The sequence below is a fragment of the Drosophila arizonae genome, chromosome 4, assembly GCF_054131065.1.
Source record: "Drosophila arizonae isolate 15081-1271.41 chromosome 4, UAZ_ARI_1.0, whole genome shotgun sequence".
Taxonomy (NCBI): Eukaryota; Metazoa; Arthropoda; class Insecta; order Diptera; family Drosophilidae; genus Drosophila; species Drosophila arizonae.
Genome location: NC_142924.1, coordinates 22,171,821 through 22,185,417, shown reverse-complemented (window position 1 = coordinate 22,185,417; position 13,597 = coordinate 22,171,821). Strand labels below are relative to the sequence as shown.

Below are 13,597 nucleotides of genomic sequence, written 5' to 3'. Positions count from 1 at the left end.
GATGATACAATTAATAGTTGCCAATTTCTAAGATAATAGAATATCGATACCACTATCGAATATGTCGACGGTCCGTAGAGTAAATTGTACAATGTTTTGGAAAATTTACTGCCTTATTTTAAGAACTTCGGTCGAATTCGGCAACGAAATCAGTAATTTATAAAATAATTAATGCGGAGTACGACGTACGACTGTTTGTGCAACACATCGACAATTAGGGTACATCTTGAATTCAAAACTAATTGATATTAGAGGTGAGGTTAATACTTTGACTCTAAATATTTTTGAGGATCATCCATTGGCGCTATAGCTGTGAGCATTACTAAAGAAGATAATTGCGCAGTTATTTACATATGTATATGTATTCTGCACATGTGTGTATGTCCTTCAAATTTGATGCCAGGCGAAAACTTTATGCAAAGAACAGAGAAAAGCAGCGAGCACAACAAAAATGTCAGCGGCGGGAAACTTTGCTGAACAAGCGGAAAATATTGCATGCTGGCTTAGCGAAAAACTCTCCGTAAATGAAGAGAACGATACCAACACCATCAATAACAACAACAACCGCAATACCACCAACAATAACAACAATTGTAACACAAACAAACATATTGTGCCAGAAACAATTGCTACGCCAAAAAAGAACGCTAACAGCATGAACACCAGCCAGACCAAGGAAATCAATGAGATCTGTAGAAAAGCGCAAGCTGGCCAAAAAATTATGATCATTATGCGGGGACCTGCGGGCAGTGGCAAATCCACAATGGCCAAATCAATATTGAATCAAATTCATTTGCTGGATCAGCATCCCATTACGGATTTCGTATACAGCACCGATGATTACTTTATCACGCCTCGTGGCTACGAATTTAATCCCAGTATTCTACCAGAAGCCCATGACTGGAATAAGGAGCGTGTGAAGTGCAAAGCGGCAGCTGGCTGGAGCCCCATCATAGTTGACAATACGAATATTATGAAATGGGAAATGCAGCCCTACGTACAGATCGCCGTGCAGCATGGCTATTTAATAGAGCTATTGGAGCCCCAAACAAGCTGGTCCAAATCCGCTACAAAGCTGGCCCAAAAGAACGTGCACCAGGTGCCGAAAGATGCCATCAAACGCATGCTAGATCGCTATGAGAAGACCAACGTGTCTGAGCTAATCGGGGTATGTGTAATGATGCATATGTGCTAATATTATTATTAATGTACTTATATAATAAACAGTTTCTTAAAGATACCAAATACACAGTGTCATTGCCGCAGCTGCGATTACACCCGCCGTTACCGACGCTGCCAGCACCATTAACGCCATCTCAACAACCGGAACGATCCGGATCCCGAAGCCAATTGGATGGCTTTAAACTAAATGTTAATGCTCAGACTTGGCTGCCGTATGAGCAAAATGTGAACAATTATTGGGCTCAACAGAGTGACCTGCCGGCACAGACATCTGTGGCCAGTGCTGCAGGGGCCACAGGTGAATGCTCGCTGTTGGATTTGCTGCGTGATGAGCAACCGGCAGCAGTGGTAAATGTGGATCCAGCATCGGGCATAGAGGCTCCTCAGAATACCTTGCAGCGCCACAGCTTAAACTGTCCAAACGAGGCGGCTGGCTTTGCGCAATTACGTCAAATGTATCCGAACAAGCAATTGAGTGGACTTTGGGATTTGTATGGGAAGTGCAACGGCGATGTGTATTGGGCCGTGGACATATTGATCAAAGAAGATGAGCTCAAATCGGGCGATTCTGACGAGACGTTGCTGCAGGAAGTCGATGATTTTCAATGCGAATGCAACCGGAACAATTTTCAAGTGCCAGCTGTGGCTGCTGCCGCTGCTGCTCTATCCCCACCGATACCCAATAAATATCAGGCCAAGCCGCAGCGTCAGCCGCGTGTCAAACGCAATGCTGGCAATGGTTTTGCCAACAGGGAGCTGCAGCTGGAGATCGAGAATTGTTTCGTTTTGGGCGATGATCAGTATTCGGAGCATACGCGCAAGATACGAGACATACGCAATGGGATTTTAGATCAACCGCTACCACCGGTCGTGGAGCCAGCACCAATCACGGTTACTGCTGCTGGTCCATCTTCTGCTGCTGATGAGGACGACGATGATTCGGAGGATAATGCATTACTAGAGATGGATCTGGGTGAATGTTTGATTAACCAGCTGCGCAGTCACTTTCAGTGGGAGGGTGAAATGCTGCCCAAAGAGTCGGAGTCATTGCCAACCAAAGTGTTCCTGCCGCGACAGCAGGCCAAACAGCTCTACATGATCTGGATGGAATCGGTGCACAATCAGCTCGAGGAACAGCGTCAGCAGACACTGCGAGACGACGAGCAATTCGCACGTCTGCTCAAACATCCTAAATATGCCGACTGCAGCGAATCGCCTGGCAATGTTAATGAGCTGCTGGATATGGAGCTTGCCTGGAGCATCTACAACAGCGAACAGCAGGCAGCAAATCATGCGATTCAAAATAAACCAAATGATATTGCCACTCACTTAACCAAAATGAAGTTGTGCGAGAAATTTCCGGAAATTCCACGCGATACGCTGCTGCAGGTCTTTGCGGACACGGACAACAACTATGCGAAGACCGTGGAGGTGCTGGACAGCAATGCGAAGGTCGAATTAACCAGCGCCGAGCTCTATGAGCAGGCACAGCGTGAAAACGAAAAGGTCAGCGCAATCACTACCAATCAATGATGCTCTTATTTGATTTAATTTTAATCTACAACAGCTCAATCAACAAGTGCAACAGCAGCCGCAGCAGTCCCAGCCGAAAGTCGCCAGCCCTCGTATTGCTGGCAATGGCAAAGCGCAGTCTCCGCAGCTGCACGAGGAGGCCAAATGCGCCGCATTGCGAGACTTTGAGGAGACACGCAACTTGGCCGCCCATCACGCTCAGCTGAGAGCCGAATGTAACCTGAAGGCCAAGCAGGCGATACAGCAAGGCAATGGAAGCGTTGCGCTCTACTACTCGGAGATTGCTCAGCTGCACAAGAAGAAGATCGACGTGTTCAATCATCGCGCGGCCAACTGCATCATGGAGGTGCACAAGCATACACAAAACAATCCGGATCTGCTCGATCTACACTATTTGCATACCATAGAGGCGGTTAGCAGTCTCGATCTGTTCCTGGATCGTCACATAAATGTGCTACGCAATGGCACACGGGTCTATAAGCATGTCTTCATCATAACGGGCCGAGGTCTACACAGTGCAAATGGAGTATCCACCATTAAGAAACATGTAAAGGCTAGATTGGCTGAACGACATTTGCGGTACGTCTTTCATTTGACAAAATGTAAAATGTTTAATTTGTAATATTTTTCAGCTGGCAGGAGGTCAATCCGGGTCTGCTACGAGTCAAAGTGTTTTCGGCGTCACGTCACTCTAAGAACTTTTAACCATTTCAATGAAACAATGCTATATATAAATATATACATTAAGTTGTACAGCATTCGACAGCAAATGTTTAGTTGCGCCACCTCACTTACAAATTTCTGTATAAGAACTCTTACGAAATTAACAGTTAACGATATATACATTCGTATTATTTTGTGTGTTCATCAGACATTCCCCACACTTTTTAATAAGCACTCCCAATCGTTATTACTCCTCTGTTTTCAATAATCTTTTATAAGTAGGATAATATGAAGAAGTGTTTTTGATATACATATATATATTTATATGTATTTATATACATATATTTGTTTTATATACACAACTTCATTTTTATCCAGTTACTCATCTATAATTACTATATTTTAAATTTTTTGAATATGAAGTTATTTTTATGTATTTTCGTTTTTTGGTTTTTATAAAAAATCAAAACTTTAGCTTGGTTTATGGATGTTTAAAAATGAGAGAAGTAAGATGAAAGTTTAAAATATTAATTTTTTTAATCAAAAGACAAAGTACTTCCCTTAAATATATAAAAATATATGTATATATGTACAGGAAAAACTTTATAGAACATAAATTTTAAATATCTTTAATTTTAAGCCAAATATTACTATTAAAATTAACATAAGGGAACGAAAAACGCCGTTTTTATTTAAAAGTGTAAAATCATGCTACTTGAGGGTCTGCGATTTGAATATGATTCAAAGCTAATCTTACTTCAAATTCGTAAGCGTTCTTCCGATTTAAATAATGGTCAAATGACTCAAATCTGTGAATAATTTTGTAGGCTAAGCATTTTGTAAATTTGTAATCTCATTTGCTACGCATAAAACAGATGTATGAATAAACTGGCTGATCGAAACTTCTAAAGCTTGTCAGCTGTTTAATCCTAATACATCCTCGCATTGGTCACCACCATTCGTTCAGGTAATGAATGCGGGTACTACCTGATCCGCATGATTCGCCTACCTGTAAATAACAGAGAAATGGAAAATGCAGCCCAGTCCCGTGCCATAAAATAAATCACGCATGCCCTTAAATGTTTAAAACATGGAAAGACAGATGTTTTACTATTTAAATTCAGCATCCAGAATATAAAATTATATAAAAGTAATGCTTATACATTGAGATACACAAAGTGTACGTAAATTCTTATATCTAGGAAATCTGTGGCAGTCTAAGCAAATGTGTCATATATGGCTTTGGTTTGGGCCCCAGTTGCCCCAAGGACGGAAACTAGGTGAGCTCGTCTTGCAGCTGCTTGCTTGGCGATTGATTTTCCTGTCCATCAAGGTGCAGACGATTCATGGCCACCAATTCCATCAAATTAGCGCGACTGCGTTTTGGTGTGTAGCGATTTGCTGAGTTAGGATTCGAGCCATAACCTGCGCTTTTGTTCAGCTTTTCACGCGGCGGTGTGTGCAAAAAGACACCTTCAAAAATGGTTTCCAAGCTGTTGGCATGCTTGAGGCCCACTGTTGAGTCATCTGCATTTTCGTTGTTGTTGGGTGCACTAATTTGTGCATTGATCTCGTGCAAGGCCACAAACTCTGGATTATTCTGACGCCCAGGACTGCGCTGCTGTTGGAACGGCAGCTGCTTTGGCGTTTCCAAGTCCGATGCATTCAAATCATCAATTGGCGACGGCGTGCGCCCATGAGGAGAGTAAGCCCGTATTTCGAAAGCGGGCAGCTCATCACAGTCGACCGGTTGGCCCATGTCGTGCTCAAGGGCCAGCGATAAATCACTCTCGCTTTCTAGCGAAGACATTGAACACTGAAGGATATAGGAGCTATTTAACTGCACCTCGACACTGGCCATTGTGGTTACTGTATTTACCGCATCCGCATCCGAAGTTCTGTCCATGTTGTACGTTGAACGTGCTGTACTTATATGCAGTGTCGACCTATAGTCGAGCATTACAAATATGGCCAAATCGCTCTGCCTGTTGATTGCTGACCTGTCAGCGATCCGCTTCTTCCGAATTGAATATTTTTGGGGTGATACGCGGATTCGTCGCGCAGGTAGTCAATAACTAACTCGCTTCGCTTTGCCGCACCAGTCGGTAAACAAAATATTGTTATTTATCGAAATGTTATCGATATATTTGAATTTCAAGTCCATGCCAGTGTGGCCATAAATGCTGCTAAAAAAATACTAATAACTCTGTGAGCAACGATCTGTATTTCAATTCTTTCCGTTAAAACGAATTGTTTATTTAGCTCAATGAAATCACAATACTTGGCAATTGAATTGTAAAGCTCGACTTTTTCTTATAGTATTTCTTTTATGGAATATATGTTAAATAGAACATAGACTAATAACATTTTATTTAATTCTTGCTAGATACTTTATAGTAGTTATTATAATTAATGATACGTATAAGATCAATTATTTTAGCTTGGTATCCTGAAGCAGCAACCTTGTTTCCCAAGTAGATGGCATAACGAATGAATTTCTCAAATTCCGTTTCTTCGAACACTAATCGCTTATAACGTGGATGAACAAACTGATTATCTTCATCCAAAACAAATGACTTCGAGCTCAGAATTCTGCAATGTAGGAAATGTGTACAAAAATATGATTTAAAAAATGCGCATATACTGTTTTTAAAATTTCAACTTACTTGCAAAAACGCAGGGCGATCACAAGTATACTATCGATGGTTTCCCGAAATTTAACACTCCGACGATTGAGTAGCGAAAAGAATGCAATCTCCTTTAAATAGTCGACGTGTCGTTGATAAAGTTCCTCGACAGAGCCTACCGCGATTATATCATCAGTAAAGGTCTTCCACGTGCCCTCTAATGCATTTGTGACTAGATGATTCTGCAGCGTGAACACGAAGTGCGACAATTTGTGACGAATCATTTGCAAATGGCGATACTGCGGCGATTGCTGTAGCCTCCGACCATAGAGTCTCGATGATTGCTGGAAGTCCTGATAGGTCCGCTCCATTATAAAGCTGATATGTCGCAGCTTGATCAAATGAGAGAATATTTGCCCATACTTCTCCATGGTCTCTACGCTGAGCACCAAGTTCAGTGGCCACTCCATCTTGCACTCCAGCTTGAATATGGACAAGGCATTTATGTCCATTAGATCAAAGTTGTCCGGAATGGTCGTGCAATTCAAGGCCAAATTATCGGCAACTATTGCCGATTCAGAACCCTCTATCGCTCTGTTGGCCAGCGCATTGTTGAGTATGGAGTCCAGTACGCCTTTTTGGCACAGACTATGTGGCACTGAGCCGGATTCAATGCGACTCAGGATTTCGCCAATAAGCACAGTTCCGAATTCACCGTCTAGCAAAAAGAAATATTTGCGTAGATCACAAAAATAATCATAAATCCTTTGCTCATGAAATATGCGCAGAACCTCGTTGCGCAACAGCGACAAATGCATTTTAACTGGCAACAGGACAGAGAGTTGCATATATCGTTTGACTAAAAACGGATTATGACCGATTTCTTCTGTCGGACTCGCTGCTTGTGACTGCTCCCCGTCGCTTCGTGTTATGGGTAAGCTAAAGACGGATTTCTCTTTCGGTGCAGGCAATATTCGGCGTGCAGGCAATATTCGGGGCGCAGGCTCTGTTACTACGGATGCCTCTTCGATCTCCTCGAGGTCTTCTTGATCACTGATCACAATTCTGCTATTTGCGTCATTGTTGTTAGCCGCGTCAATGACTTCTTCTGGAATCTGGACATCGATTTCCACATCGGATGTAATGGACATGGGCGTTCCACTGTCTAATGTGGACTCCACTCTGAGGTCCTGTGGCTGCAATGGCAAATACAAGGTGTTGCCCAAGCCTCCACTGATTGTGAAGTCGCCTTCCATCACGCGACGGCGATTTCGTGCAAGTTCCGTGTCTGAGAGCAGCAGACGCTTCTCAGACTCGCTATTCACCTCGTCGTCATGGTTAAACGAACTGAAATTATTATGATGATGCATGCGCAAACGGTTGCGCTGCAGGTCTGTGAGATCTTCGATATTCATGTTCATGTCTGGCGGCAATTTAGTGCTCAGTTGCTGCTCCGTGCAATTGAGAACTCGCATACGATTCAGCTCCGCGTCTGTGTAAGAAGCTGCACTGGTGGGTGCCACTTGGTGCAGCTGCACTTTCATTTGACATTCCTGGAACTGTTCGGATGAATTGTTGCGCATACGATTGCGTTCCAAACTCTTGTCGCTCTCATTCGAATTGAGCACATCTGCCAGATTGGGCTCTACGATGTCATCTGGATTGGGCTGTGTCACCTCAACTGGATTGGGCTCTGCCACTTTAATTGGATTGGGCTGTGTCATCTCTGCTGTCTCTCTTTTATCCGCCACTATCTCTATATCTGGTTCCTCGCAAGACACAAAACTGTGACTACTGCTTGTGCTATCGTTTGGGCTGGCAACATCAGTCGATACCAGCGGAGTTGTCATCTTTTGCTTTAACTCAGCAACTTTCTCTTCCAACTCCTTTTTCTTCTGCTGCAAACGTTGCTCTTCCATTTTATTGGATTTGTGCTGGTATTCCAGCTCCAGCATTAGCTCAGAGCGTTGCTGTTCCAAGCGCACCTGTTCTTGTTGCTCTCGCTGCTCATTGAGCTCTTCGTAGCGACGTTTTTTCTTGATGTCCGCCTCTAATTGTAAGTCAAGCAGATCCTGCTTCCAAGTTGCAATAAAGGACTGAGTGCAATCCCACATACGATTGCCGTAGCGTCGGCTATTCTCTACGTGCTCCTCGAGGATGGTTTGCATCTTAAATGGTTTGATTGTCTGCCGTATTTGATCGTAATGCAGCTCCAATTCCTGGCGCATTTTCATCAGCTGCTGCTCCGATAGGCAGAGAACCAAGTTGGGATGCTTTAAACTGAATACTGGATGCTAAAGGGTAATTAATCTATTAATCAATCTTTTAAATATATATATTGTGTCTACTCACCTGCGCATTATAGGTTTTAAGAAATCGGTTGTATTTTCCACATTGGAGTATGGGCTGTTCACAGCCCATTAGAAAGCCAGGCACTAGATCGGATCGTATATAGTAAGCCTTGTCGAAATACTCTTTGCTGCGCTCGTGCATCAATTTATGCGTGCAAGAATTAATAAAGAGCTCGTTGAAGGGCTCGTCGAGTTCGCCTTGGTAAACCCAACGTTTCAGCTGTGCGAAGTACATCTCACACAGCGAGCTCAGCAGGTACATGAGTAATTGTGAGAATGTGCAATCGATGCCCCCATTGATGAACGACCAAACGAAGCTCATCAGATTCATTGCGCACATGCCGTCTATTCCTTCCGTATCGCATACTGAAATTTCGAATACATTAAAGCTCAGCAGGACAGTTGCTGGACATCTTATCTTACTCTGCTCCTGTTCAAGCATCTGGTCCATCTGCTTTAGCAGCTCCATGGTGGGGCCTGCGCCGCTCAGCAACTGTCCTAAATTTTCGGCAGGTATCGATAGCAGAAAGAGCCGGCTATTCGTAATAAAATTAATTATTGCCTGACGCAAAGCCTGTAAAGATAAATCATGGTTGCATGACGAAACCTTCAAATTTTATATGTTTGTGCTCACTCGGTTGAGAGGCCGTTCATTGCGAATCGATTCGTGTTGCCACTGAGTGCGCGCACTGAGTCGACGGTAGGCTCTGCCAGAGACAAGGAATGGTTCTGCGTATTCAGCCAGCAGCTCGGGCAAAACAATGTCTAGAGTTATGTGGGGCTTCATCATAAAGTTTCCTTCGGCTGTGCACACAATTGTGTCTGATTGCAGACCCGCTTTAGATAATTAGAACTTAATTAATTATTTGAAATATTAGTTAATGTATATTTGCGCACCTGCAGCCTGTTTTAGATGCTCGATAAGAAGTGGCAGCTTAATGAAAGTTAATTTTAATGTCTTATCCTGGTGCCATTTCAGCTCGTTGCTCAAGAGCAGATCCGAAACAAAATGCTTCTCCAATGTTACATTAGTCGATGAGTCTTTCTCAACCACGGATTCACTTGAAGGCGGTTCATCTTTATCCCGTAAAGGCAAATTAATCTTCACACGACTTGTCCCTCTCTTGGATTCGTTCATACGTGCCATTGAATCCTTCAGTATTGAGGACTTTAAGCTGGATTTATTCTGATTCTTGTGGGCATTGCGCATCGCATTAATGTCTTTTAAATACACAGTTGATAAGGAGCGGAAAACAACCGGCTTCATCGAGTCCCGCATATTCTCGATTGATCTTAAAATCTTAGGAGCTGTGTCAGCAGCATATTGTGGAAACTGCTCCTCGAAACAGGGACTCGATTGCAATCGTAGAGGCTTGGCCAACATCATATTGCTTTTCCTACGTAAGCCAACCGACTTTGGTAGTTCTTGTTTTTGTTGCCGGTCGGTCTCTTGCTTTTCCAGGGTGGTATACATGTTTTGGATACATTTTTCAATATTGTTGCCCAGCGCACAATTTAAGTCGGTGCACTGTTCAAACTTCTGAGATGACAGTAGCGATTCGTAGAGTTTTCTGCGTCTCTCCTTAATGGAAGCAGGCGACGGCTGCACTGCAGCTGCTTCATCCGTTTGGGCGCGCTCATTTCGCGAAAGTTGAGCAACTATTTTCGTGACTAAGCTGACAACAGGCTCGTTGGAATTACAAACTGCTTCCATTCAAAATAAAAAAAATACAGCTTATTGATCAAGTAATTTCCAATACAAAATTACTGCAAATAAATTGAACTGTTTGTTTTTTTTTTTTTTTTTTCGTTGAATGTTTTGGAGATGAGACTGAAGACCTGATGTTACTAATCGTATTCATCGATAACAATTTCGTGTAACCGTGAGACGATATTATTTATGATTGCATATATATTTTTTCTTATTTTGGCATTTCTATCAAAAACATATTTAAATACTTATGTGTGTTTCTACATTGTGTCTGATTTGCAACAATACTTGCTGACGGAGTACATCCCTACGATGTACAAAATGATCGACTTGTAATCAAGATTTAAAGTTATATGTTACCAGTAATTAAATACACTTTGAATTGAACTGGTTACAACTTAAGTTTATTACGATTTCAATAACTTACAGCTACATACGATCAGAATAATATATTGTTAATTAGAACTTTTGAATAGTTACATGCTGCTTCAGGAGTGCCATAATACATTCAATGTTCTTGAGATTGGCGCAAGCTCGATATATAGATACGCGAAATTTTATTGGAGCAAAGGCAAAGGAGAAAAATAAACAAATGCGGGTTCACGGGAATAAATTAATCAAAGAAAACTTGAGAATGAAATGTTTACAATTCGGCAAACCGAGCGCCAGCGCAAAGGCTAAGTGCACATCATAGATCAGCCAACTTAGTAATAAACTAGAATATTAATTAAAGAGCATTTGGAGCGCATCAAGGGGTGAGGAGCTTCTAGGTAAACAGTATAATATGTTGCTTAGCTCGTCGTTTGGAACTTGTTGCACGGCTGAATAATCGACGTTTTTCGAGCAGGCACCGTCTCTGGCGTTGGTATAGCCTCGCCGGTAGTCACCTTATTGGCAAACACCTGCTTAACACTGCCACCTTTTTGCTTTGCCATTTGATAATCTCCAGAATCAAAGAATTTTTGCTTAAATTATGAAGAGAATATGAAAAGTTAGAATTGTTAGTGATGAAACAGGTGAAAACAGAACCTACTCCCTTTTGAAGACGCTTTTGAAGGAAGGCAGAATGACCACCAGGCACACGCATTCCACTTGGATATTTTGACTTCAGTTTCTCCTCTTCGATTTTCTCCAAATCTCTGGGATTGGCTTGTTCAGCTGTTGGATCGTTTTCCTGTGGCGTGGTTGCCGGGCTGTTCTCTTCAGTTGAGCTCATGATGTTCTATGTTAAAATATCAGTTAATTAAATATACAATGACAATGTTTTTGCAAAAAAAAAAAAAAATAAATAAAAAAAAAAAAAAAGAAATTACCAAAATTGTTACAATATAAATTGTAAATATGGCGATAATACGAGCTAAACTGCGTGCATACGCGACAAGGACAACTGAATTTAAAAAGCGAGCGAAAATGGTCCGATGAAATTACTTTTCATGAAACATCGCACGCACACACTCGCATATGTGCACATCTTTGTGTGCACACACACGCAACGCAAGTTTGTATTCATGTATTTACATAGACTTGCTAATATGTAGTGCGAACGACGGCGAAACGTAATATAATCGTATTAATCTCATGTGCAAATATTGTTACGATTTTATACTTATGCAAAATACATGAGCAAGTATGTATGTATGTATATGAATATGAATTTTTACCTTTGTCTGGCTTGATGCGTCAAATGTGACAAGTAACTGTTGTTTTCGTTCTTTTTGCAATCAAGAACACATGCACGCCGTACGCCTTGAGCTTTTAAGTTAATTACAAAATTTGTAAACACACACTGACGTTGCAATAAAAAGCGAATTAAAATGTATTTCTCCCAGATGCGTATTTAAGCACTTTATGACAGTCGTACACAAATTTATAATTTTCTTTTTTCCTTAATGCAATTTGTTCACTTTTTTTTTGGAGACGCTACAAAATAGAGTTGTCCTCTGATCAATCGGAATAAGTTCAATGGAACACAAAATGAGCGAAAGTCACTTATTGTCGTTCATCATATGGTTCATAATTTGAAAACATATGTTTTTGTCCAGCGAAAACTTAACATTCCGCCAATCGTTATTAGCAGCCACTGACCAGAGAACACATAGACTAGACATGTAGAACAAATTTTTCTACAGCAGAAAATGTTAAGTTGGTCGACCACTTTACTTCGTATTTGCTCGGCTCGGTCGCTGGAGGTTCGAGCAGTGAAAATATTGGACGACAAAAATAGTGCGCTGTGAGCGCTCAGACGAAATGGTCGTGATTATGTATGAAGCACATCTATGTGCCATTTGTCCTACTCTCTCTCTCTCAGTTCCTCTCTCTCGCTCTCTATGGTCGCTGAAATCATCACTCTCAGCGGCGCACAAAAATTGAAATTTTTGTTCGCGACGATCCCAGCTTTTTCCTTTTGAACGAAGGGTATACCTAAATCATAAAAGCGTTTGTAAGGCTCATGCAAACAAAATGTAGCGTTTAGATGTATATTCGTCGGAAGGGTATGAAAGCGTTGATACGCATAAAGAATATGATTTCGCGACGGGCAAGCACACACACACTTGCAGTCTCTGGAAACATGTGTGAGCATTTGTGGCCTGCGTGCGTAACTCTTGCTGCCTGAGCAAATTGTAATGCCCAAAATTTACCGTTGATTGGCCTTTGAGGGAGCACATACATTTGCATACATATGTGTATGTATGTATGAGATGGGATAATAATTGTCTGGCGATTCAGTAGTTTGTCAATTTTGTATTGTTTGAATTGTAGAGTGACTGTCAAATGAGCCTTTATGACTTAATCAGTAATTTTGGCAGTAAAGATCATTGTGCCACTGGTTGGTTGGTGTTACGGATATCCACTTCACGCAAATGTATATGTACATATTTACGTACATTTATATACTAATTTATCTAATCATATACACTCATGGTCAAATTAATAGGTGTGACCCAAAGATTCTAGCATATTTTTGAATAATTACGGTATGACAACATCTATCAGCACGAAATTTTTTTTGTTAGGTATGGCCACACTATTTGATAAGAAAATAGGTAAATCCCCCCAAAAAATTTACTCGCTAAAAAGTTTTGGCTATTATACATTCTCTACCTCAAAATTGACCTGGTCACATTAATAGGTGTGTTTAACTAAACAAAAAATTATTAAAATATTAAAGCGTTTTTGAGTAAGCAAAGGTAGTATTATTATTGAATATAATTTGATTGAAGCATAAAAATTTTCATTTGCAACATTTAAATAAAATTAGATGGGTCGTGGAGTTCACTGCAGTGCTGAAGAGAGAAATCTCGTTCTCAAGCTTCGTGAAGAGGGTAAAACTTATAAATACATTGCCTCACTAATGGGACGATCGGAGAACTTCGTTACAAATGCTCTAAAACCAAAAAAAGATAAAAAGAAGCCGGGTGCCCGGAGGAAAACTACCGTAAGAGAGGATTCCCGTATAGTCACCTTGGCTAAAAGGGACCCATTTAAGTCTTCGAGAGCGATTGCCATCGAAATGGGCAATGTTGTATCGG

The 13,597-nt window shown here is 41.4% G+C and overlaps 4 protein-coding genes across 6 annotated transcripts; 1 reads left to right on the top strand and 3 right to left on the bottom strand.

The window, feature by feature from the left end:
- The first annotated feature begins 35 nt into the window (after positions 1–35).
- LOC108613119 (uncharacterized) lies at positions 36–4,288 on the top strand. Of its 2 annotated transcripts, XM_089467771.1 has the most exons (5): positions 36–254; positions 404–1,168; positions 1,228–2,688; positions 2,750–3,294; positions 3,348–4,288. In XM_089467771.1, exons 2-5 carry the CDS (start codon positions 452–454, stop codon positions 3,418–3,420), a joined length of 2,796 nt encoding a protein of 931 aa, XP_089323897.1. In that variant the 5' UTR covers positions 36–254; positions 404–451; the 3' UTR covers positions 3,421–4,288. The 2 variants fall into 2 exon arrangements, with proteins under 2 accessions (XP_089323897.1, XP_017861853.1); XM_018006364.2 differs by having other exon boundaries at positions 36–1,168.
- A 165-nt stretch (positions 4,289–4,453) lies between these two features.
- LOC108613134 (uncharacterized) lies at positions 4,454–5,582 on the bottom strand. The gene is made up of 2 exons (XM_018006390.2): positions 5,258–5,582; positions 4,454–5,194 (listed from the first exon to the last, which is right to left on the bottom strand). The coding sequence occupies exons 1-2, from the start codon at positions 5,336–5,338 to the stop codon at positions 4,655–4,657; spliced, it is 621 nt and encodes a 206-aa protein (XP_017861879.1). The 5' UTR covers positions 5,339–5,582; the 3' UTR covers positions 4,454–4,654.
- An 84-nt stretch (positions 5,583–5,666) lies between these two features.
- On the bottom strand, positions 5,667–10,308 carry Grip163 (gamma-tubulin complex component 6). The gene is made up of 6 exons (XM_018006363.2): positions 9,254–10,308; positions 8,991–9,193; positions 8,780–8,930; positions 8,358–8,722; positions 6,045–8,299; positions 5,667–5,970 (listed from the first exon to the last, which is right to left on the bottom strand). Exons 1-6 carry the CDS (start codon positions 10,068–10,070, stop codon positions 5,751–5,753), a joined length of 4,011 nt encoding a protein of 1,336 aa, XP_017861852.2. The 5' UTR covers positions 10,071–10,308; the 3' UTR covers positions 5,667–5,750.
- Positions 10,309–10,449: 141 nt separating this feature from the next.
- On the bottom strand, positions 10,450–12,136 carry endos (endosulfine alpha). 2 transcript variants are annotated; one of them, XM_018006394.2, is made up of 3 exons: positions 11,729–12,136; positions 11,101–11,289; positions 10,450–11,032 (listed from the first exon to the last, which is right to left on the bottom strand). In XM_018006394.2, exons 2-3 carry the CDS (start codon positions 11,281–11,283, stop codon positions 10,859–10,861), a joined length of 357 nt encoding a protein of 118 aa, XP_017861883.1. In that variant the 5' UTR covers positions 11,284–11,289; positions 11,729–12,136; the 3' UTR covers positions 10,450–10,858. The 2 variants fall into 2 exon arrangements, with proteins under 2 accessions (XP_017861883.1, XP_089323904.1); XM_089467778.1 differs by lacking the exon at positions 11,729–12,136 and adding an exon at positions 11,381–11,593.
- Between the last annotated feature and the right edge of the window lie 1,461 nt (positions 12,137–13,597).